General features: G+C 39.7%; 1 protein-coding gene across 2 annotated transcripts in view; it reads right to left on the minus strand.

Annotated features, from left to right (window-relative positions):
* Positions 1-24697, minus strand: part of TAOK1 (TAO kinase 1) — a 172988-nt gene that overhangs the window by 77326 nt on the left and 70965 nt on the right. For both annotated transcript variants that reach the window (XM_066363617.1, XM_066363618.1), the window contains exons 3-6: positions 9776-9847; positions 3262-3363; positions 1336-1381; positions 202-298 (exon numbers count right to left, since the gene is read on the minus strand). In XM_066363617.1, the coding sequence (XP_066219714.1) occupies positions 202-298; positions 1336-1381; positions 3262-3363; positions 9776-9847 (317 nt within the window). The remainder of the gene's footprint in view (positions 1-201; positions 299-1335; positions 1382-3261; positions 3364-9775; positions 9848-24697) is intronic.

Here is a 24697-nt window from a genome sequence, read left to right on the forward strand (position 1 = left end):
GTGTTTCAGAATGGTGCACTGGAAACCTCTAATTTTGTTAACCAGTGTCACCTCAATAAAATAAATAAGAGTTTACAAGATGCTGAAATATTTTTATTTGGCTATAACCAATGAAAATTTCAGGGTTAACAAGTTCCAGGGTTGACAAATGCAACAAACCATTTTTTTGTTACTATATATGATAATTTACAATGCACTTACCTATGGATCATAGTATGAGAATGTAAGTAGGCTAATCCCTGGAGAGCACCATGTGTAATTGCTGCTATTTCCACTTCTTGTAATGGCTTTTTGTGAACTTAAAATAAAAATTTATTTGAAAATAATTACTATATAGAAGAACATTTTTGTTAAAATAATAAATATACATATCTGATATATATGGGGCAATTTTGAAACACTAACAATTGGTAACAGGGATTTGCATCCCAAGATATAAAACAAGGCTACTGAATGTTATGACTAGTATCAATTGTGCCTGGCTATTAGAGGTTACAGCCCATATTTCTCAAAGTTAATGAAATTTATTATTTGGTGATAATAAAAACAAAAGTAACAAAAGAGAAGTTTTCCCTTTATTCTCAAATATTTTCATTCTGACAGAAGGAATAGGTCGATCTGAATGACAAAGAATGCAGAAAACATGCTCGCTCAGGCATAAAGAGATAAAATTCGCCTATTTTATGCTAGTACATAACATTAAATGAGGATAGTGCATACTATGCTGGGAGTCTAGAAAAGGTTAAGGTTTTCATTCTTTAGTAAAGTTTTTTTTTTTTAAAGAGAGGGAGGAAGAGAGAGACAGAAGACAGAAACACCTGCTGCTCCTGTATGTGCCCTGACCAAGGAATCTACCAGCAACCTCTGCACTTCAGCATGACGCTCCAACCAACCAAGCTATCTGGTCAGGGCTTGATAATTATTATTATTATTATTATTATTATTATTATTTGTTTGTTTGTTTGTTTTAGAGACAGAGAGAGGTAGGGAGAGAGGTGAGAGAGGGGGGAGAGGGAAGAGAAGCATTCATTTGTTGTTCCACTCAGTCATGCATTCATTGGTTGCTTCCTGTGTGTGCCCTGACCAGGGATCAAACCTACAACCTTGTTGTTCCAGGATGATGCTCTTAACTGACTGAGCTAACTGGCCAGGGCCAAGTATTCTTTTGTTTTTGTTTTTTTAGTTGGATCTATTCAGGTTTGGGGATTTGCCAAGTATTTGCTATGGAAGAAAATGGAAGAGAGTGTGGAAAGTTTTTACATTATCTAAGAAATCTTTTAATGAATTCTCATTTTATTTTGTTAACACTTTTTTTAATAATTAAAGGAAACCCACCTTCCAGTAAATCTGAAGCAGATCCTAAACAATATTCCATTACAAGCTATATGGGAAGAAAAATTACAAAACCATTAAAATATATTATTGAAAAGATTCTACAGTGTGTCCATAAAGTCATGGTGCACTTTTGACCGGTCACAGGAAAGCAACAAAAGACGATAGAAATGTGAAATCACCAAATAAAAGGAAAACTCTCTTAGTTTCATACCTATTCAGTGCAGTTCGATGTGGGCTCATGCATAGATTTTTTAGGGCTCCTTAGGTAGCTATCCCGTATAGCCTCTACAGACTCGTCACTGACTGATGGCCTACCAGAACGGGGTTTCTCCACCAAACTGCCGGTTTCCTTCAACTGCTTATCCCACCGAGTAATGTTATTCCTATGTGATGGCACTTTGTTATAAATGCACCGATATTCACGTTGCACTTTGATCATGGATTGGAATTTAACGAGCCACAGAACACACTGAACTTTCCTCTGTACTGTCCACATCTCGACTGGCAAGATCGAGGGCTGTTCCACTGTATACACGGTGTTACGTCATCATCTGTGCATGTACACATGCTGCCACATCATCCTACAGAAACTGGGAGGGTTTTCCTTTCATTTGGTGCAGATTTCACATTTCTATTGTCTTTTGTTGCTTTCCTGTGACCAGTCAAAAGTGCACCATGACTTTACAGACACACTGTTATTTGAGATAAAATAAATTCACCATGGAGCACAAGAAGATAAGTTTACAAACTCTAATCATTATTTACCTTAAAAAAATAAATATGTTAGTTAGCAATTTGCTAAATGCCTAAAGTTAAGCCAATGAGAAATTAATCTTTTATAACACCAACATATAATCACTTATACAAGATGTATATTTCATATATAATTACTAACTAAAATTATAAAGAAATATACATATTCTGTTACGATTAAGCTAGAGCAGCAATACTTCAGTGTTAGGGAACAGAAAACTGTTTTCAGGGACTATATGTACAAAGCTTAGGTTACAGTTTATTACAGTTTAAATGTTTCATTTAAAGCAAGCACAGAACACCTCCTAGATGCCAGGTATTTTATATACATTAACTAATTTAATCCTCACAACCATCTTACAGGGGGTAGGCCTTATTGTTTCCTTGTTTTACAGATAGAAAAACTTCAGAGACAGAAGTAACAAGCTCAATGTCACTCCTTTTTCTTAAACCACAGGCTCAAGTTTAGGAGTATCACCAAAACTACCACTGAAATCAAACTGGATAAAAATGTACCAAACATTACAAATCCAAATCTAATCTCAGTACACTAAAATGATAATTAGCTCTGGCTTACTAATTATTAAAAAAAAAAGATCATTCCTGTTTAAAGAATATTTAGCCTTTCTCTGAAAAGATAAAGAGTTATTATGCCTATACCATTATAGAATTACTACCTTAACACCTCAGTGATAACAATAGGGTAAAATTAATCTCTTCTTATAATACTATATTTCAATTATCTACCCTTAGTATTACTCAGCCAAGGAATTAAAATCTATTCAAACTGCACTAGGATTTACTAAGAATTTTGTAGTTAAATAGATTATAATATATTTATGTCAAAAAGATAATAACTTTCATCCACAAGTAACAGAATTGTTTTCACAATCTTTGAGAAACCATTTTGTAGTTTGATAAACTACCAAAAATGTCAAGAACCTTGTACCATGCACATAAAGGTCAGTTAAATCTCTACAGTAAACTTGCAAAAGTTCTTATTGCTTAGGAGTAGGAGGAGTTCTAGGAAAACCTGGTCTTCCTTTCTCAGTATGAAATAACATTTCAAGGTGTTTTTGCAAGCTTCACAGGACCATTTTGAAACATTCTCAATTTAATTGATATTATGCCCAAACCAACTAAAATTACAGCAAGAAGAGAGCAGATACCTACCCATGCTGTGTGCTCACGTAAATAGCAACCTTTATATTCTATACTGTTGGGGTGTTTTATTCTTTGTAGAAACTTGACTTCTTTAATGATATCCTGCCATTTCTATGAGGAGAAAAAAGGGAATATGAACAGCTGCTTTTCCTTAGAAATTTATGTAAGAAAAAAATATTTTAATTAACTGTCAAAATAATACCTTTAAAAGTAATTACATTCATATAGTTTACAACTCAATTACATAATTTATAAAGTTATTTCATTCATGGTAAGGCAAATTTCAGTAAGATAAAACTTATCATCAATGAGTCTCATTTTTTTTTTTTTAAATTGAGAGGCAAGTAGGCAGACAAACAGGTTCAGCCATGCACCCTGACTGGGATCCACGCGTCAAGCCCACTATCCGTGATGCTCTGCCCATATGGGGCTGCTGCTCTACTGCTCTGCAATCAAGCTATTTTTTTAGCACCTGAGCTTACGCCATGGAGCCATCCTCAGCACCTGGGGCCAACTTGCTTGAATCATTCAAGCCATGGCTGCAGGAGGGGGAGTGAGAGGGAGAGAGAGAGAGAGAGAGAAGAAAGAGAGAGAGAGAGAGAGAGGGAGAGAGAGAGAGAGAAAGAGAGAAAAAGGAGAGGAGTGGAGAAGCAGATAGTCGTCTCTCATGCGTGCTCTGACTGGGAATCAAACTTGGGACTTCCCACACACCGGGCCAATGTTCTACCACTGAGCCAACTGGCCAGGGCTCACTTTTTTTTTCCTTTTCTTTTATTTTTCCTAAGATTTTATTTATTGATTTTACAGAGAGAGGAGAGTGGGGCAGGAGCAAGAAGTATAGTTGCTTCAGTTTAGTTGTTCATTGCTTGCTTGTTGCTTGTTGTATGTGCCTTGACCAGGCAAGCCCAGGGTTTCCAACTGGCAACCTCAGCATTCCAGGTCAACACTCTATCCAATGTGCCACTACAGGCCAGGCCATCAATAAGTCTCATTAAAATTTTACAACAATACCCCATACATTTTGAAAACTATATATCACATTTAGTGAGTTTTCTTCAAAATTCAACTTCCCTTTTGTTACTTACAGCTTTATTAACATAGTTTATATATCATAAATTCACCTACTGTGTTTTTGGTTTATATCTTCTCCCAAATGTTAAGGTTTTATTTGTTTTTAAAACTCAAATGAGCCTGACCAGGCAGTGGCGCAGTGGATAGAGCTTTGGACTGGGATGTGGAAGGACCCAGGTTTGAGACCCCGAGGTTGCCAGCTTCAGCGTGGGCTCATCTGGTTTGAGCAAAGCTCACCAGCTTGGACCCAAGGTCACTGGCTCAAGCAAGGGGTTACTCGGTCTGCTGAAGGCCCGTGGTCAAGGCACATATGAGAAAGCAATCAATGAACTAAGGTGTCACAACAAAAAACTGATGATTGATGCTTCCCATCTCTCTTCATTCCTGTCTGACTGTCCTTATCTATCCTTCTCTCTGACTTTCTCTTTGACTCTGTAAAAACAAACAAACAAAAAAAAACTCAAATGAGGCCCTGGCCAGTTGGCTCAGTTGTAAAGCATCGGTCCAGCGTGTGGAAGTCCCAAGTTCAATTCCCAGTCAGGGCATACAGGAGAGATGGCCATCTGCTTCTCCACTACTCCACTTCCTTTCTCTCTCTCTCTCTTTCTCTCTCCTGCAGCCATGGCTCGATTGGCTCAAGCGAATTGGTCTCAGGCCCTGAGGATGGCTCCATGGCCTCTGCCTCAGGAGCTAAAAATGGCTCTAGTCACAACAGAACAACAGTCCCAGATGGGCAGAACATTGCCCCCTACTGGGCTGACAGGGTGGATCCTGGTCCGGGCACATGCGGGAGTCTGTCTCCCTGCCTTCCCTCCTCTCACTAAAATAAAAAACAAAAAAAACTCAAATGAAGTAATTACTCTGAGACAATAAATTGATAAATGCACATTTTAAAAAATGCTAGTGAACAATTACTACAAAGAAAACTTCATAGAAAAAGCAAGCAGTATAAAATATTTTCCTAAATATTTTATTAAAAGCTTTTTCCATTGACACCCACCAGACAATACAGATAAACCACTGTCTATAAACAATATACTTAGGTTATATGCTAAACAAAGCTATTCTTTTTTGTGTGTGTGTGTATTTTTCTGAAGTTGAAAACAGGGAGGCAGTCAGACAGACTCCCACATGAGCCTGACCGGGATTCACCCGGCACGCCCACCAGGGGGCGATGCTCTGCCCATCTGGGGCGCGTTGCTCTGTTGCAACCACAGCCATTCTAGCGCCTGAGGCAGAGGCCATAGAGCCATCCTCAGTGCCCGGGCCAACTTTGCTCCAATGGAGCCTTGGCTGTGGGAGGGGAAGAGAGAGACAGAGAGGAAGGATGGGGGAGGAGTGGAGAAGCAGATGGGCGCTTCTCCTGTGTGCCCTGGCAGGGAATCGAACCCAGGACTTCTGCACGCCAGGCCAACGCTCTACCACTGAGCCAACCAGCCAGGGCCTAAACAAAGCTATTCTTAAGAAGCAACCAGGGAACTCAAAAAGGGGCTTAGTAGGTGTGGGATGGGAAGCAGGAATCTGTTTTATGTTTTTGTTTTAATTTTTTTGACCTTTACCACCAACTTGGGCTATATTTCTAAATTCAGAGAAACGAGCATAATAGAAAACTTAAGGAAATATTTTGCACTAGAATATAAGATCATATATCTATTTAACAAGCGCTCAACAAAATACAGCAAAATAGGCACACAGTGTTTTATATAAAATGTGTAAGATATAAAGTGCTAAATGTAGAAAATGGTTAATGGGCTTTAAGTTTCAAATACAAATGCTCTGGGAGGCAAACTCTCAAAACAAAACAAGAGCTTATATTGTTCACCATAAAAATAAAAATAAAAAACATCTTCATGAAGGACATTAATATTAGACATAAAAAGATGATACCCTAAATCAGTGGTCCCCAACCTTTTTTGGGCCACAGACTGGTTTAATGTCAGAAAATATTTTCACGGACTGGCCTTTAGGGTGGGACGGATAAATGTATCAACATGACCGAGACAAGTGTCAAGAGTGCATCTTAGATGGATGTAACAGAGGGAATCTGGTCATTTTTAAAAAATAAAACATCGTTCAGACTTAAATATAAATAAAGCGGTAATAATGTAAGTTATTTATTTTTTCTCTGCGGACTGGTACCAGTCCATGGCCCGGGGGTTGGGGACCACTGCCTTAAATGAAACTTCTTGTTCTAGGTGTGACTAATCAGACTGCAACATAGGACAAATCTTCCTGTGAAAGCTAGTTTTAAAGCTGTGCTACAGAATGGTGAATAAAATTAGCGTCAACTTGTGAGAAATGGAGTTGGTTTACTTTGGAGTTTTAAGAATTTTTAGGAGTTTTTTAAGTATCAAAATAATGGAACACTGACATAATCATAATAGTATCATCATACCCATAATATGATAACAAAAACAAGATTTACCATAAAATAAAGAAATTTGAAAAAGGTAGAAAACCAAAATCTTTCTAAATTAAGGACTAATCCAGAAATTTTACCTCTGGGCACATACCTAAAAGTATTGAAAGCCAGAACTCAAAGAAATATTTGAATACTCATGCTCATAGCAACATCATTCACAATAACCAAGGGGTGAAGGAACCCAAGTAATCATCAACAGATGAATGAATGGATAAACAAAATGCTTTACACACACACACACACACACACACACACACACACACACACACACACATTCACACAGACAGGAATATTATTTAGCTTTAAAAAGGAAGTAAATTCTGACACCTACTACAACATAGATGAGCTCCGAGTACATTAAGTGAAATAAGCCTGTCACGGAATGGTAAATACTACATAATTTCACTCAGAGTTAACCTGAAGTAGTCAAATTCATAGAGAGAGAAAGAAGAATGGTGATTTCCATGGGCTGAAGTGAGGCGGAAATGAGGAGGTATAGAGCTTCAATTTTGCAAGATGAGATGCAAATATTTCTGGAGATGAATGGTGGTAATGGTTGTACAGCAATATAACGTCCTTACTACCACTAAATTGTACAGTTAAAAATGGTTTGGGCCTGCCTGACCTGTGGTGGCACAGTGGATAAAGCGTCAACCTGGAAATGCTGAGGTCACTGGTTCGAAACCCTGGCCTTGCCTGGTCAAGGTACATATGGGAGTTGATGCTTCCAGCTCCTCCCCCCCTTCTCTCTCTGTCTCTCCTCTCTCTCTCTCTCTCTCTCTCTGTCTCTCTCTCTCTGTCTCTCCCTCTCCAAAATGAATAAATAAAAAAAAAAAAAAATGGTTTGGGCCTGACCTGTGGTGGCGCAGTGGATAAAGTGTCGACCTGAAAACACTGAGGTCGCCAGTTCAAAACCCTGGGCTTGCCTGGTCAAGGCACATATGGGAGTTGATGCTTTCTGCTCCTCTCTTCTCTCTTTCTCTCTCTCTCTCCCCCCCACACACCCTCTCCCTTCTCTAAAATGAATAAATAAAAAAAATGGTTTGGATGGTATAATTTTGTGTATTTTGCCACAATCAAAAAGTTTAACTTCAGGGCTGACACATTCTAGATTTAGAAAGTAGACTACATTTTATAAATTTATGCAATTTAATAAAACATAACGTCAGAAGAACTAATCATAGTATAAGCAAACTAAAGTATACTCAATGTAGTACCAATAATTTTATATTTTGGTTTTGCAGATTATTATACACCACTTGTTTTTCAGATTAGATATATACTATTATGTTGTTTGTTTTTTTTTGGGTTTGTTTTTTTTTTGTATTTTTCTGAAGCTAGAAACGGAGAGGCAGTCAGACAGATTCCCGCATGCGCCCGACAGGGATCCACCTGGCACGCCCACCAGGGGGCGATGCTCTGCCCATCCGGGGTGTCGCTCTGTTGCGACCAGAGCCACTCTAGCGCCTGGGGCAGAGGGAAAGGAGCCATCCCCAGAGCCCGGGCCATCTTTTGCTCCAATGGAGCCTCAGCTGTGGGAGGGGAAGAGAGAAACAGAGAGGAAGGAGAAGGGGAAAGGTGGAGAAGCAGATGGGCACCTCTCCTGTGTGCCCTGGCCGGAATCGAACCCGGGACTTCCGCATGCCAGGCCAACACTCTACCACTGAGCCAACTGGCCAGGGCATGTTTTGTTTTTTTAAGATTTCATGTACTTGCCCTGGCCGGTTGGCTCAGCAGTAGAGCGTCGGCCTAGCGTGCGGAGGACCCAGGTTCGATTCCCGGCCAGGGCACACAGGAGAAGCGCCCATTTGCTTCTCCACCCCTCCGCCGCGCTTTCCTCTCTGTCTCTCTTTTCCCCTCCCGCAGCCAAGGCTCCATTGGAGCAAAGATGGCCCGGGCACTGGGGATGGCTCTGTGGCCTCTGCCTCAGGCGCTAGAGTGGCTCTGGTCGCAACATGGCGACGCCCAGGATGGGCAGAGCATCGCCCCCTGGTGGGCGTGCCGGGTGGATCCCGGTCGGGCGCATGCGGGAGTCTGTCTGACTGTCTCTCCCTGTTTCCAGCTTCAGAAAAAGGAAAAAAAAAAAAAAAAAAAGATTTCATGTACTTATTGATTTTTACAGAGAGTTGAGAGAGAGGGATGGGGAGTGAGAAGTATCAACTCATAGTTGCTTCACTTTAGTTAGTTATTACTTGATTGATTGGTGAATGTGCCTTGACTGGGCAAGCCCAGGGTTCAAACTAGCGACCTCAGGATCCCAAGTCGATGCTTTACCCACTGCACCACCACAGACCAGGCAATACTTTCTGTTGCTTAGTTTGTTTAAAACAGCACTTAATCTCTAAACCATTAAAAATTACATCCAATATATTTATTGTCAAATATATCTTATTCGATGTTACTATTTTAGAAATGGAAAATCCCTCTCTGATAAATACAGGGTTGAGCAAAAGAAGGTGTGTTTGTTTTTGTTTTTTTAAGATTTTATTTATTCATTTTTAGAGAGGGGGGAGAGAGAAAGATAGAGAGAAGGGGGAGGAGCAGGAAGCATCAACTCCCATATGTGCCTTGACCAGGCAAGCCCAGGGTTTGGAACCCGCAACCTCAGCGTTCTAGGTTGACACTTTATCCACTGTGCCACCACAGATCAGGCAAGCAAAAGTAGGTTTACAGTTGTTTGTATATAAAATATATTAATAAATAATAATACAAGACTAAACTGTTTTGTGCATTCACAACTGTAAACCTACCTTTGCCGCACCCTGTATATTAAACCACAGTTTACAAAATTAAAAGCAGAGGGCACAAGTTGGGAGGCTTTTGGAATGCCAATAATGCTATTTATGACTCTAGGTCAAGTTAAATGGGTACACTCAGTATATGAAAAAAAATTCACTGAAATATACACTTAATATTTGTACATTTTTCTTTATGTTATACCTTTTGGAAAATATTCCCACCTACCCCCAATTAAAAATAGTATGTCTTTCTCTAACACACCAGTGAGAATGTATACATTTTACCACCTACCTCAATAGACTGCTTCCCACTGTAAGACATTTTCTTAATAGCCACCACTTCATTGGTACGCACATCTCGTGCCTAACCAAATAAAGAAAGAACCATTGTAAAAATTAACAGATTAAATCTGAGCAAGCATTTCTCTGAGAATAAAAGCATTTATAACCTACCATGTCAAAAAAGGACATCAACACTGTTTTTTAAAGAACATTAAAAAATATATATATATATTTAACATTTTATCAAATTATCCAAATTAGCTGATACCTTGGAAAGAAAAAAAAAGCAGGTTTACCTTTGAGTAACCTAGTTAAGAAAAATATAGAAATTTGAATAGTACTATATACAAAGACACAAAACAAGACTAGTATACACAAGTCTAAGCTAATAAGATTTGAAATCTCAATGAAATGTACAATTCTCTAGAAAAGAATAAATTATGAAAAATGATAAAAGAAAATGTGAGCAAAACAAACAATGGTGGCAGATTGAAAATAAAAACCAATGAATTATATTTAAAATAATAGTCTTGAGTAGAATATGGTTTTACCAGTGGAATTTTCCAGGACATAAAGGCGGTAAAAAAAAAAAAAGAGAGAAAGTTATGCTATTAATTTTATGAAGCCAGTATAACCTAATAACTAAAACTTAAAAAACATAACAAAATAGAAAGTTAGGTATCAATTTCATTTTTAAATACACAAGAAAAATTTTAAAATAAATATTACAGGACATTAAAATATTTTTTCATTTAAAAAATATACTATAAGCACAGAAAAGATTTTGATACTAGGAAAACATTTAATAACTTACCACATTTCTTAAAAAGTCAAAGGGGAATAGCCTGACCAGGTGGTGACACAGTGAATAAAGTGTCAGCCTGGGACACTGAGGACCCAGGTTCAAAACGCCAAGGTCACCAACTTGAGCCCACAGTCACTGGCTTGAGGAAAGGGTCACTAGCTCTGCTGGAGCTCCCCTGTCAGGGCACTTACGAGAAAGCAATCAATGAACAACTACAGTGCCGCCAACTACAAGTTGCTGCTTCTCATCTCTCTCATTCCTGCCTGTCTCTTGCTTAAAAAAAATGTCAAAAGGAGTATTTGTGTGTGTGTGTGTGTGTATGTGTGTGTGTGTGTGTCTGTGTATTCAAAAAATGTTGAGACAGGCACTGGCCGGTTGGCTCAGCGGTAGAGCGTCGGCCTGGCGTGCGGGGTACCCGGGTTCGATTCCTGGCCAGGGTACACAGGAGAAGCGCCCATCTGCTTCTCCACCCCTCCCCCTCTCCTTCTCTGTCTCTCTCTTCCCCTCCCGCAGCAAGGCTCCATTGGAGCAAAGATGGCCTGGGCGCTGGGGATGGCTCCTTGGCCTCTGCCCCAGGCGCTAGAGTGGCTCTGGTCGCAACAGAGCGACGCCCCGGAGGGGCAGAGCGTTGCCCCTGGTGGGCGTGTGGGGTGGATCTCGGTCAGGCGCATGCGGGAGTCTGTCTGACTGTCTCTCCCCGTTTCCAGCTTCAGAAAAAAATACAAAAAAAAAAAAAAAAAATGTTGAGACAATCCCAATTCTAAACGTATTCAATTGTGAGGAGGGCCAAACTCTTAGAAAACCCAATTAGGAATGTAATTCCTCAATATGATAAATTATGCCTATTATAAACAACTGCCAATCAGGATTGAGATAAGACTGTTAAAATACTATCAAAATTATTATTTACAACTGTTGTGAAAATTCTTTTAAAAGTAATAAAAATGTAACATCAACATAACAGTTCTTTGATAAAAAGCCAAACTCTAATTATTTTTTTAAAAATGTTAATATATATTAAAAAGGCACGAGAGAATAGCTGCAAAATATTTAAAATTAGTCAGTGAAAGGATAGGAACCATCTTTTTTTATATATAATTTTTTTTTTTTAATTTTAGTGAGAGGAGTGGAGGCAGAGAGATAGACTCTTGTATGCACCCTGACCAGATCCACCCGTCGAGCCCATTAGGGGGCAATGCTCTGCGCATCCGGGGCTGCTGCTCCATTGCTCAGGAACAAAGACATATGTTTAGCGCCTGGGGCAGAGGTCACAGAATGATCCTTAATGTCCGAGGTTAACTACTCAACCTATTGAGCCATGGCTGTGGGAGGAAAAGAGAGAGAGAGAGAGAGAAAGAGAGAGAGAGAGAGGCAGAGAGAGAGAAAGAGAGAGTAGGGGAGATGTGGAGAAGCAGATGATCACTTCTCCTGTGTGTCCAGACCAGGAATCAAACCCAGGACACCCACACGCTGGGCCGATACTCTACCACTGAACCAATTGGCCAGGGCATGGGGGTGAGAACCATCTTAAGTCATCTGTGGAAGAACTCATTTTCAGTCTAGACCGGTATTTCCCAACGTGGGGCCCACGCCCCACAGGGGGGCAATTCGATAGTTAAGGGGGGCAATTTAAAAATGGACTCGACAGGACTTTAACTCTTTTGCCCCGGGCCATTTAAATGCAATGCTAGATATCGGTGCCAAATTTAACAAAAAATGCAATTATTAAATAATTGTGGTAAATAATTATTAAGTATAATTTCATTTGACAAGACCAAAATACCAACTGGGTGACTGGCGTCGTCAAGTAAACTTCGTCCTGGGTTCACCGCGGAGCGTGCCATCTGCCGCGGGAACCCCGGACGTTTTAAAAACTCGCTAAACAACGCAGTTATTCTCACCTAATTGGCCCATCACAACTTCTGTAGTGTTTCACATCATTCAGTTGGTGTTAATTTGAAATAAGTGTCAGTCAAAACTGTTGTAAAAGCTCGTTGATTTAATAAATATACATATATATATTGTATAGATATAATTGGTAAGTATTTGATTTTATTTTTATCAATATTAAACTCTTTATTAAGTACTTCTTGCATCGGGGCTAGAAAACACTAATATTTTATAAATATTATTGGGGCTATAATAGTGCATGCACGACAATTTTAATTTTAAAAGCATAACTTTCCAGAAAATTTTGTCAAGTGGAAAAAATATAGATACCTTTTGATTTGCGGTGGTAGTGTAGTAAATGTGTTATATACATTTAAATAAATATGAATTTTTAGTATACGTTTACTCTGTCACACTGAATATATTTTAACACATATTTTGATATTAGTTTTTAATTGATCTTATTTTTATTTCTTATAGCCCATAGTAAAATGAGTGGTGCAAGCAAGAAAAAAACTCGTCAATATTCGGAGGAATATTTAAAATTTGGGTTCATACCCGCTGTTCACGATGAGCGGATTCCTTTTTGTCTTTTATGCCAGCAATGCTTGACCAACGAATCAATGAAACGAGGTCGTCTTGAGGCGCATTTGAAGGCGAAACATGGTGCTCATATTAATTCAGATTTGAGTTACTTTAAAACTTTAAAGAAAAATTTTGAAAAAAGAACATTAAAGTCTCTATTTACTGCTCATACTTCAACGAATAATCGTGTTCTTGAGGCTAGTTATCAAATTTCTTTATTCATCGCTAAAACTGGAGAAAATCACACTATAGAAGAGAATTTAATAAAACCGTCAATATCAGCATTTCTTAAAACAGTTCTTGAAAAAGATGACAAAGATGTAAAAGCTATGCCACTCAGTGACAATACTGTTAGCAGAAGAATAGACGAAATGAATGAGGATATTGAAAAACAACTTATTGAAAAGCTGAAAACAAGAAAATTCTCCTTGCAAATGGATGAATCAACTTTGAGAGAGTGAGGCAGTATTGATAACTTACGTAAGATATATTGATAAAGGACATTTTGCTGAAGAAATGTTGTTCTGTAAAAGATTAGAAATCACCACTACCTCCAAAGATATATAAAAAACTACTTAGATGTCAATGCTATACCAATGAAAAATATAACATCTTGTGCTGCAGATGGTGCTCCCAATATGATGGGCAAGAAAAATGGCTGCTTAAAATTGAGGAAAGATGCGAATCCAGAAATGATTCTTGTGCATTGTGTTATTTATAGGGAAAACTTGGTAGCTAAAAACATCTCGCCTGTTCTGAATGAAGTATTACATACAGTAATAAAGTGTGTTAATGCTATTAAAGCTAGTGCCAAATGTGAGCGTCTTTTCAAGCTATTTTGTGAAGAACAAAATGAAGACCATGTGAGACTTTTACTTCATACTGAAGTAAGATGGCTATCTAAAGGACACTGTTTGAAAAGATTTATGGAACTGTTTGATACTCTTAGTGATTTTTTAAGCGACAAACCTGAAATGAAGTATCTGTTAACAATAGATGGTAAAGCATTTGTGAGTTATTTAGCCGATATCTTTGAAAAACTAAATATATGAAATAAGCAACTTCAAGGAACAAATAAAACTCTTGTCGATGCAAAAGCAAAGATATTCGGTTTCATTACCAATATTGAGTTATGTCAGAAACATATTAACAACAAAAACTTTAAACAGTTTCATTGGCTCCAAAAACGTGAAGTAACTGATACCGCTTTACTTGTTATTGTCAATCATTTGAATATTCTATCGGCTGATTTAAAAGAAAGATTTTCTGATTTAAAACAAATTGATTTCCCAACATGGATGATGCAGCCAATGTTAGTGGATTTGTCTGATATATCAAATATGCAGTATCAAGAAGAACTCGCAAAATTGCAAAATGATGAGTCAGTTAAAGCTTTATTTAATATCAAAGGAGCGATGGCATGGCTTTGTGAGGAAACAGAAATCAAATAACCAAACTCAACCAAATGTGCAAGAAAACTATTGCTACCATTTCCATCTTCATTTTTAGCTGAATGTGGATTTAGTGCTGTAAATGATTTACTGGTAAAAAAAAAGAAATCGGCTGGATATAACACAACGTGGAGACTTGAGACTAAAGCTAACCAAATTGGAACCTAATATAAAATCTCTGTGCAGCAAGCAGCAAGCATCAAGCGCAAGGATCACACTAAATTAAAATAATAAATTAATATAGAAAAATCTGTATTAAAATTATTTGGAATTTAAATTTGTTTTTCATTATATGTTTTGAAATTTTACTTACTGTGTTTTGTTAACAATTTCATAGTGATTTCTTCCTAGAACCTATCATTTATGTTCATTAAGTGAACAAATCAATTTTTTTTCTTTTTTTTCTTTTTTATTTTTCCTGGTTTGGGAGGTTTGGAGGACTTTTCCTTGTGGACACTTAGTTTGGGATACAGGTTGTTATGGTGCATGTATTACTGCAGGTATTCCCATGGTTGGACTCTGGCTTTGGAAAAACACCTGGTTTTGATCCCAGCTCTGCCACCACATGCCTATGAAATAAAATCAGTAATTTCAGCTAGTTGAGCTAGGTGGGTTTGGTCATGGGAATGCTTTGACATAATGCAATATGACATTGGGTAGTTCATACAACTGTACAAGGCCTCAGTTTGCTGAAAGGATTTGGCACATTGAGTTTACCCAGCAAAGATTCCTCGAACTTGGGAGCCGATAGCCAGGCTCTCTGGGTACTTACTAACTTGAGTTGCCCATTTTCCCGCCTTTTCCGCGCCCAGCACCAGGTTTTCTCTACCCCTCCCAGCATCTACCCTGCACGCAGGCGCAGATCATGGCTTTTTTTACCCGTGTCCCCTCAAAGCTTCCCCTAGCAACAAGCACCCGCTCATTTCTAAAGTGGGTCGAGCGCATGCGCCGCAGGCCCCTCCACCGCCAGTTGTCGGAAAGCGCGCTGGGCTCCACCCACTCCAAGCCTTGCCCACCTACCCAGCTCCCATCCCCGGTCCCCATGGCGGGGCGCGTGCGCACTCCACAAATCAATTTTTTAATGTTAAAAATTATGTATGCTACATAGGGGGGGACATAAAAATTTTAGAAAGGTTAAGGTGGGGCATGGCACAAAAAAAGTTGGGAAACACTGGTCTAGACTTTAATGAATTCCCAAAGATAAAATGTTTTAAAATTAGATTATGGTGATAGCTGCAAAACTCTTATTTACTAAAAAGCAATAAAATGTACACTTAAAATTGGGGGAATTTACAGTATGTAATTTATATCTAAAAACATTTGTTTAAAAAAAGACAGTACAACTTCTGGTCAAGATGGTGGCGTAGGTAAACATGGCACTCAAAATCCTCCCACAACCACATTAAAATTACAACTAAATTACATAACAACTATCATTCAGAATTCCCGGAGATCTAGCTGAAGAGAAGTCCTATAACTAGGGATTTAAAGAAGAAGCCTCATCGAGACAGCTTAGAGGGACAGAGATGCAGAATGGGCTGGTCCCAAACCCACATGTGATGGTTTAAAGTCAGGATGGATATCTTAGCTGTGGAGGTACCACCAGAGGAGGAAAAGATCCCAACCCCACACCACAGCTCCCAGGCCAGGGTTCCAGAGCCAGGAAGACAAGTCCCTATAACTTCTAGTTATAAAAACCAACAGGGATTGTGGCTGAGTGAAACGGAGAGCTGTGGGAATCCCAGGCACTCCCAGACTCACCCGCTTTGAGTTCCAGAACTGGGGCAGCAGCTCAAAAGGAACCAAAGACATACAAAGAGGAACTGAATCGTTGGGCATCAGGGCAAGGGCTGAGAGGGGAGTGGTGGCGGGCAACTTTCTGCCAGATAAAAATACTGGAAGAGTCTAACAGTCCTTTTCTATGCCCTTTCTCCACAAGGGCACCATATGTAAGACTCCATCAACCTGGCTAAAACTGTTTGCCCTGCCCAACTGATTCCCTGAGATCCCAATTTGTGGGCTCACCCAAGCCATTTCCAGTGCCTTTTCCATACAAATGGCCTTTCTTCATGCTTCTAACTTTTCTAAAATCTCTTAAACAAGCAGCATCTGGCTTTTGAATACCCTGCACCTCTTGCTAAGTGGCCCTAAGCCTAGCATTACCAGTAGCCAGCCTTGGTTCACAGATCACCTCTCCTGTGTACCTCCAAGACCAGCACAAGTAGCAGCCATCTGCACATCGTTCTGCAGCTCTGCCAGGTGGCCCCAGGCAGGGCACAGGCTGTGACTTTGTGCCTCCTTGTGAGGTCCCAGAGACAGTGCACATTATGGGCTGCTTCAGACCATGCCAAATTACAACTCTACCATCTCCATAAGCAACACACTCAAGAGGCTGACTCAGCGGGCACCAAAGCTTCACTGAAGTAAGTATTACTCCATAGGGTCACCTCCTGTTGACCCTCTGCAGCTCCTCTGAAGTAGTCGCAGCCCTTCCTCACACATGATCAGCGTGGGAATCAATACCTACACCAATTAAGGATCAACTAAAACAGAAAGGTGCACACAGCCCACACAGGGGTGCACCTGGAGCACCCAACTCGGGTGACTGGGGACACTGTGCCATGGCCTTATAGCATACCAACTATATAGGGCCACTCTACCAAGTCTGAGAGACATAGCAGCTCTACCTAGTATATAGAAATAAACATAGGGAAGCAGCTAAAATGCAAAGACCAAGAAAAATGTCTCATTTGAAATAGATGAAATCTCCAGAAAAAAAACTAAACCAGATGGAGGCAAGCAAATGATCAGATACCGAGTCCAAAACAATGATTATAAGGATGCTCAAGGAACTTAGTGAAAACACAGAAATCATGAAAAAGAACCAGTCAGCCTGACCAGACGGTGGCGCAATGAATAGAGCCTCAGACTAGGACACGGAGGACCCAGGTTCAAAACCCTGAGGTTGCCGGCTTGAGCGTAGGTTCTCCAGCTTGAGCATGGGCTCGCTGACTTGAGCCCGGGGTCGCTGACTTGAGTCCAGGGTCGCTGGCTTGAGCAAAGGGTCTCTCGCTCTGCTGTGGACCCCTGGTCAAGGCACATATGAGAAAGCCATCAATGAACAAGCAATCAATGAACTAAGATGCCGCAATGAAGAATTGACGCTTCTCATCTCTCTCCCTTCCTGTCTGTTCCTATCTGTCCCTTTCTCTGTCTCTGTCAAAATAAAAAGAATCAGTGAGAAATGAAAATACACTAACTGAAATAAAGTATAACTAAAGGGATTCAACAGTATAGTATTCAGGTTGCGAATACTATCGGTTCATTTCTTAGTGTCTTAGATTTGATAAATGTGACATGGTTATGTAATATATTATCTACATGGGGAACTGGTTGAAAGTTATGGGGGAAAACTCTTCACTATTATTTTAAAATCTAAATATATTTTTAAATAATAAGTTAAATTTAAAAGTGACTATAATTTATTAAAATCCAAATTTTATTAGTAATAATTAAATTTAAGTGATCAAATTAAAATCAGATGACTTTCAACTATTATCTAATAAAACAAAAAATAAAAATGTCAGCAAACATGTTTTTCTTGGCCCTGGCCGGTTGGCTCAGCGGTGGAGCGTCGGCATGGCGTGCGGGGGACCGGGGTTCGATTCTCGGCCAGGGCACATAGAAGAAGCGCCCATTTGCTTCTCCACCCCCACCCCTCCTTCCTCTCTGTCTCTCTCTTCCCCTCCCGCAGCCAAGGCTCCATTGGAGCAAAGATGGCCCGGGCGCTGGGAATGGTTCCTTGGCCTCTGCTCCAGGCGCTAGAGTGGCTCTGGTCTCGGCAGAGCGATGCCCCGGAGGGGCGGAGCGTCGCCCCTGGTGGGTGTGCCGGGTGGATCCCGGTCGGGCGCATGCGGGAGTCTGTCTGACTGTCTCCCCCCGTTTCCAGCTTAGGAAAAATACAAAACAAACAAACAAAAAACAACAAAAAAAACAACATGTTTTTCTTTACCCAAGGATCACTTACGCTTACTGTGCTTCCTTATCCTGTTTTATTAGTCTCCTCTAAGCTAGAACAATTCCTCATCCTTTCTTTTGTCTTCCATTACACTGGCATTTTTGAAGACTATACTGTGAAATTTTATAGAATGTTACTAAATTTGTGCTTACCTGATGTTTCTCGAAGATTAGATTCTGGCTATACTCCTCAGCCATACCACAAGAGGATACTGTGTCCTTGTCAGGGTATCATATCTGGAGGTATACAAGGTCTGTCTGTTCCCATTGGTGTCACTAATTTAAATTTTCATCACTTACTCAAGGGTATTATCTTTTTTTATCTAATGTGCATAGTTGTAGTTACTGTTTCTTCCCTTGTATCTAAGAAGCCATATGTGGACAGAAACTTATAAATGTAATCATTTTGTTCATCAAACTTGCCCCCTAGATTTGGCAATGCCTGAATTTTTGAGCCCAAAACAATCTTCACTACAATGATTACAAAATGGTGATCTTTTCCAATTCTCTTCACATTTATCAGTCAGCATTCTGTTAAAAGGAAAATGCCTGCCTTTTTATCTATCCCTCATCTATCATGGAAATTATGGATTCCTATTTTATTGGAGAGTAACCCATTACTCTCTTTAGATTGATGCTCAGATTGATCCCAATTTGGCCAGTGGAGCCCCTTCAAGCTGGCTCCAGTGGCCATTTGACATGCCCCATCTTTTTTTAAAGTACATTTAAACTTTCTGTCACAAGATGTTCTGAGGCTTATCTTTTATGTTCTCTGCACTCGCAAGAGAATGAGCCATTCCTCCAAGGAGTTCTCTTGTTCCTTCTAGTGAGGTTCATAGTAATATCTTTAATTTCTATCAAATTCCATGATTCTTTCTTACCTTCCCTGGTTCCATATTTCTATCAGATTTTGGTTGCAAAAATTATTTCCCTAAGTTCTACATTTAATAAAATGAACTTTTATTCTTGTTATATATGTGTATGTGTGACAGAGAAACAGAGAGAGAGAGCGAGAGAAAGAGAAGTTCCTCTTGTACTTCCAATTCCAATCTAACACCACAGCGTTATTTTTAGCCTTCCTCCTCTTTTTATTACAAATAAAAATTTACTTCTTTCTTGGGCAATAAGAAAACTGGTTCTCATTATCTATAATACATTTACTTACTTATTCAAATCTATTATACATATACAGTAGTTTTAGAACTGCCAAACCATCCTTGTGAGAAATAAAGTAACTAGAGTTTCTTTTGTCTTTAGCCTTAGGAGTATTCAACCAAAATATTATTTTCAAAATAATTCAAGATTAATTCTTTTCCTTCCCACCCTTCTCTGTATTTATGTTATTTAGAATACAGTTAGGTTCATTTGTTTCTGTCTGCATTGCATTTTGGTTTCTGCTATATCACAGCTTTTATTTTTAAATAAACATTAGTGAACATTTAATAAACCAGTAAAATTCGCTCTTTGTAGTGTACACATTGAAATAGATCAGTTTTTTGGCAATCATGAGTAGAATTACCATAAACATTCATGTATAGATTTTTGTGTGAACTTGAGTTTTAATTTCACTTGAATTAATTCTAGAAGTGGGAATTTTGGATTATATGGTATGTTTAACTTTACCTAAAAATTACCAAACTGTTTTCCACGGTGACAAGACTATTTTACATTCCTACCAGCAATGAATATTTGCAATTATTCTTTTTACTCACTAGCTCTAGATACTGCCTATATTTCTTTCTTCTCATCGTTGGTTTTAAGCCATTTTAATAGGTGTGTGTACTTGTATACCATTGTGGACTTAACTTCTATTTCCCTAAGGACTAATAATGTTGACCATCTTTTCATTTTTTATTTTTTTTTACAGAGACAGAGAGAGAGTCAGAGTGAGGGATAGACAGGGACAGACAGGAACGAAGAGGTGAGAAGCATCAATCATTAGTTTTTCGTTGCGCATTGCGACACCTTAGTTGTTCATTGATTGCTTTCTCATATGTGCCTTGACTGTGGGCCTTCAGCAGACCAAGTAACCCCTTGCTTGAGCCAGCGACCTTGGGTCCAAGCTGGTGAATTTTTGCTCAAACCAGATGAGCTCACGCTCAAGCTGGCAACCTCGGGGTCTCGAACCTGGGTCTTCCGCATCCTAGTCCGACACTCTATCCACTGCGCCACCACCTGGTCAGGCTCTTTTCATATTTTTATTGACAAACTGTATTTTTTTTTTTTTACAAGATCAGGTGCATTCATGGTGGTATGGCCGTAGACCAGTATTATTATTTTTTTCTTTGAGAAAGAGAGAGAGAGAGAGAGAGAGAGGAAGAAGCGAGAGAACAAGAAGCATCAACTCATAGTTACATCACTTTTAGTTTCTCATTAATAGCTTCTCTTATCTGCCTTGAACGGAGGGCTCCAACCAAGCCAGTGATCCCTTGCTCAAACCAGAGACCCTACCTAGACTTCAAGCCAGTGACCTCTGGGCTCAAGCCAGAGCAAAAGTTTTAAATTTTGATGATCATCATGATGATGATCCCGTTCTCAAGCCGGTGACCCCACAGCTGGCAACCTCGGGATTTCAAACCTGGGTTCTCAGCATCCCAGGTCAATGCTCTATCCACCATACCACCATTGGCCAAGCCAACTGTATGTTATTTATTTATTTATTTATTTACTTACTTACTTACTTACTTTAGATAATAGGCCTGTTTAGAACATTTCCTCAATTTTATTCTCTTTTTAATTCAGTGAGAAAGGAGGCAGAGACAGACTCCCACATGTGCCCTGACCAGGATCCACCTGGCAAGCCTACTAAGGGGTGATGCTCTGCCCCTCTGGGGCATTACTCTACGGCTCTCAACCAAGCTCTTCTTAGCACCTGAGGCAGAGGCATAGAGTCATCCTCAGTGCCTGGGCCAACTTGCTCCAATCGAGCCATGGCTGCTGGAGGGAAAGAAGAGAGAGAGAAAGAGTGAGAAAGAAGTGGGGGAGGGGGGGAGAAGCAGATGGGCACTTCTTTTGTGTGCCCTGAGCAGAAATCTAACCCAGCATATCCACATGCCAGGCTGATGCTCTCCCAATGAGCCAACTGGTCAGGGCCCTTTTCCTCAATTTTTATTAGGCTAATTTCTTATCATTGAGTTTTGAGAGCTCTTTATATGTTCTGAATACATGACTTGCATATGTTTTCTGCCCATCTGTAGCTTTCCTTTGCATTCTCTTAACTGTATTTTTTAGAAAGCAAAAGTTTTAAATTTTGGTGAACTTCAATTTATAAACTCTGTCTTTTATGGATAATTCTTTTGGTGTCCTATCTATAAACTTTTTGTATACTCCAGGATAATACAGATTTTCTCCTAAATTTTATCTTAGAACATTTATAGTACCATGCTTTACATTTATAACTATGATTCACTTTACATTAGCTTTTGTGTAACGTGTGAGTCAAAGTTTATTTTCATCCATTTGGATGTCTAGTTGCTCTGGCACTATTTGTTGAACAGGACTATCCTTTCTTCATTGAATTGTCTTTGCACCTTTGTTGAAAATCAATGTACTACTATATTTGTATGGGTATATATCTGCTCAACTTTGTTTAATTTGCTTACATATTTATCCTTTTTTTTTTTTTTTGTATTTTTCTGAAGCTAGAAACCGGGAGAGACAGTCAGACAGACTCTCGCATGCACCCAACCGGGATCCACCTGGCACGCCCACCAGGGGGCGATGCTCTGCCCCTCCGGGGCGTCACTCTGCCGCAACCAGAGCCACTCTAGCGCCTGGGGCAGAGGCCAAGGAGCCATCCCCAGTGCCCGGGCCATCTTTGCTCCAATGGAGCCTTGGCTGCGGGAGGGGAAGAGAGAGACAGAGAGGAAGGAGGGGGGGGGGGTGGAGAAGCAAACGGGCGCTTCTCCTATCCCTGGCCAGGAATCGAAACCGGGTCCCCCGCATGCCAGGCCTACACTCTACCGCTGAGCCAACCGGCCAGGGCCATATTTATCCTTTCAACAACATCATACTATCCTAATTGCTGTAGGTTTATAGTAAGTTTCTTAAATCAGATAGTGAGTTTCTTAATTGTTCTCTTTCTCAAAATTATTTTGGCTACTTTAGTTCCTTTGCCTTTCCATAAAGTGCTACAGTATGATTGTCAGTATCTATTTTAAAGCCTGCCGGGTTTTTTATTGGGATTGCATTGAATCTTCATATCAATTTGGAGATAACTGACAGCATGACAATAATTAATCTCCCAATCTATCAACACAGCATATATCTCTTCATTTACTTGGGTCTCTTTTTTTTTTTAATCAGTGTTTTATGGTTTCCAGCATATAGATCTTGTACCTTGTTGTTGGATTTATAGTCAAGTATTTTACTTTGGGAGTACTATATATAGTACTTTTAGAATACAAAAATTCTAGTTATCGATTGCTGATATATAGAAATACAATGGATTTTTGTGTATTGATCTTTTTTATTTTTTGAGAGAGATAGAAAGGGAGATGAAAAGCATCATCTCGTAGTTGCGGCACATTAGTTGTTCGTTGACTGCTTCTCATATGTACCTTGACTAGGAGGGCTCAAGCTGAGCCAGTGACCCCTTCCTCAAGCCAGTGACCTTTGGCCTCTAGCCAGAGACCTTGGAATCATGGCAATGACTCCATGCTCAAGCCTGTGACCTCAGGGTTTTGAACCAGGGCCCTCAGTGTCCCAGGCTGATACTTAATCCACTGTGCCACCACCAGTCAGGCTATGGATTGATCTTTTATCCCGCAACCTTGCTAAACTTATCTATTAGTTCTGGGAGTCCCTTTGCAAATTATGTTGTGTGCAACATGGTAAACAGAGTAAATATGCAAATAATTTTTTTTTTCAGTGAGAGGAGGGGAGGCAGAGATAGACTCTTGCATGTGCCCTAAGATTCACCTGGCAAGCCCACTAGCGGGTGATGCTCTGCCCATCTGGGGCATTGCTCTATTGCTTTGTAACTGAGCTCTTCTTAGCACCTGAGGCAGAGGCCATGGAGTCATCCTCAGCACCCAGGGCCAACTCGCTCCAATCGAGCCATAGCTGTAGGAGGGGAAGGCAGAGAGACAGAGAGAGAAAGAGAGAGAGAGAAGCGAGAGGGGGAGAGGTGGAGAAGCTGATGGGTGCTTCTCCTGTGTGCCCTGACCAGTAATCAAACCTGGGACATCCACATGCCAGGCCGACGCTCTACCACTGTGCTAACAGGCCAGGGACAAATATGCAAATAATGTTATAAACTATTTTTACTTAGATTCTTTAAAATACATATGACTACTTAAAGTGAAAATTATACTAAATGGTGGGTTTACAATTATGTAGGTTAAATACATAAAATAAGACTAGAATAAAGAATACAAAGAATCATAATTTCTACATTTTATTTGAAGTGATTAATATTATTAAATGAACTTAAGAGAAAGGGATATTCTTCTAGTAGAGTAAGTAAGATAACAGTCAGGAGAAGGAAAAAAGTTTAAAAGTGTTTGTATATATAAAAAAGTATAATGTACAACAGAAATAAATTAGCTATGAGTAATTAAAGAAGAACATACTACATGCCATCTATACTCACTCCTGAGAATAAGAGTAAAGGTAAGATTGGTTGTAGGCCTAAAGACAAACGATGCTATTGAGAGAAAAAAAAAGGAGTGACTAGGAAAAAGAAAATATATATAATCATTTGGTTTCAAACCAGGACTCTGTCTATGAAGATCCATTTGGGAACTATTTTAATGAACTTGATGTGTAATCACTGTATCAATTAATTATAGATAAGTGGTCTTTATATTTCTTTTGTGAACTTTTTTTTAAGTGAGAGGAGGGGAGATAGAGGTTCCTGCATGTGCACTGACCAGGATCTACCCAGCAACCCTTATCTGGGGCCAAAGCTTGAATCAGCCTAGCTGTCCTCAGCACCTGAGACCGATGCTCAGACCAACCAAGCCACCACTGGCTGTGGGAGGGGAAAAGAGAGATAAGGGGGAAAAGAGGGAAGGGAAGAAAAGCAGATGGTTGCTTCTCATGTGTGCCCTGACTGGGGATCAAACCCGGGATATCTGCATGAAGGGCGGATGCTCTATCCACCGAGCAAACTGGCCAGGGCTATTTTGTGTATTTATTACCTTTTTCTTAAAACACTAAAAAATTTGCTAAAACCATCAAA

The sequence above is a fragment of the Saccopteryx leptura genome, chromosome 2 (genome assembly GCF_036850995.1).
Source record: "Saccopteryx leptura isolate mSacLep1 chromosome 2, mSacLep1_pri_phased_curated, whole genome shotgun sequence".
Lineage (NCBI taxonomy): Eukaryota > Metazoa > Chordata > Mammalia > Chiroptera > Emballonuridae > Saccopteryx > Saccopteryx leptura.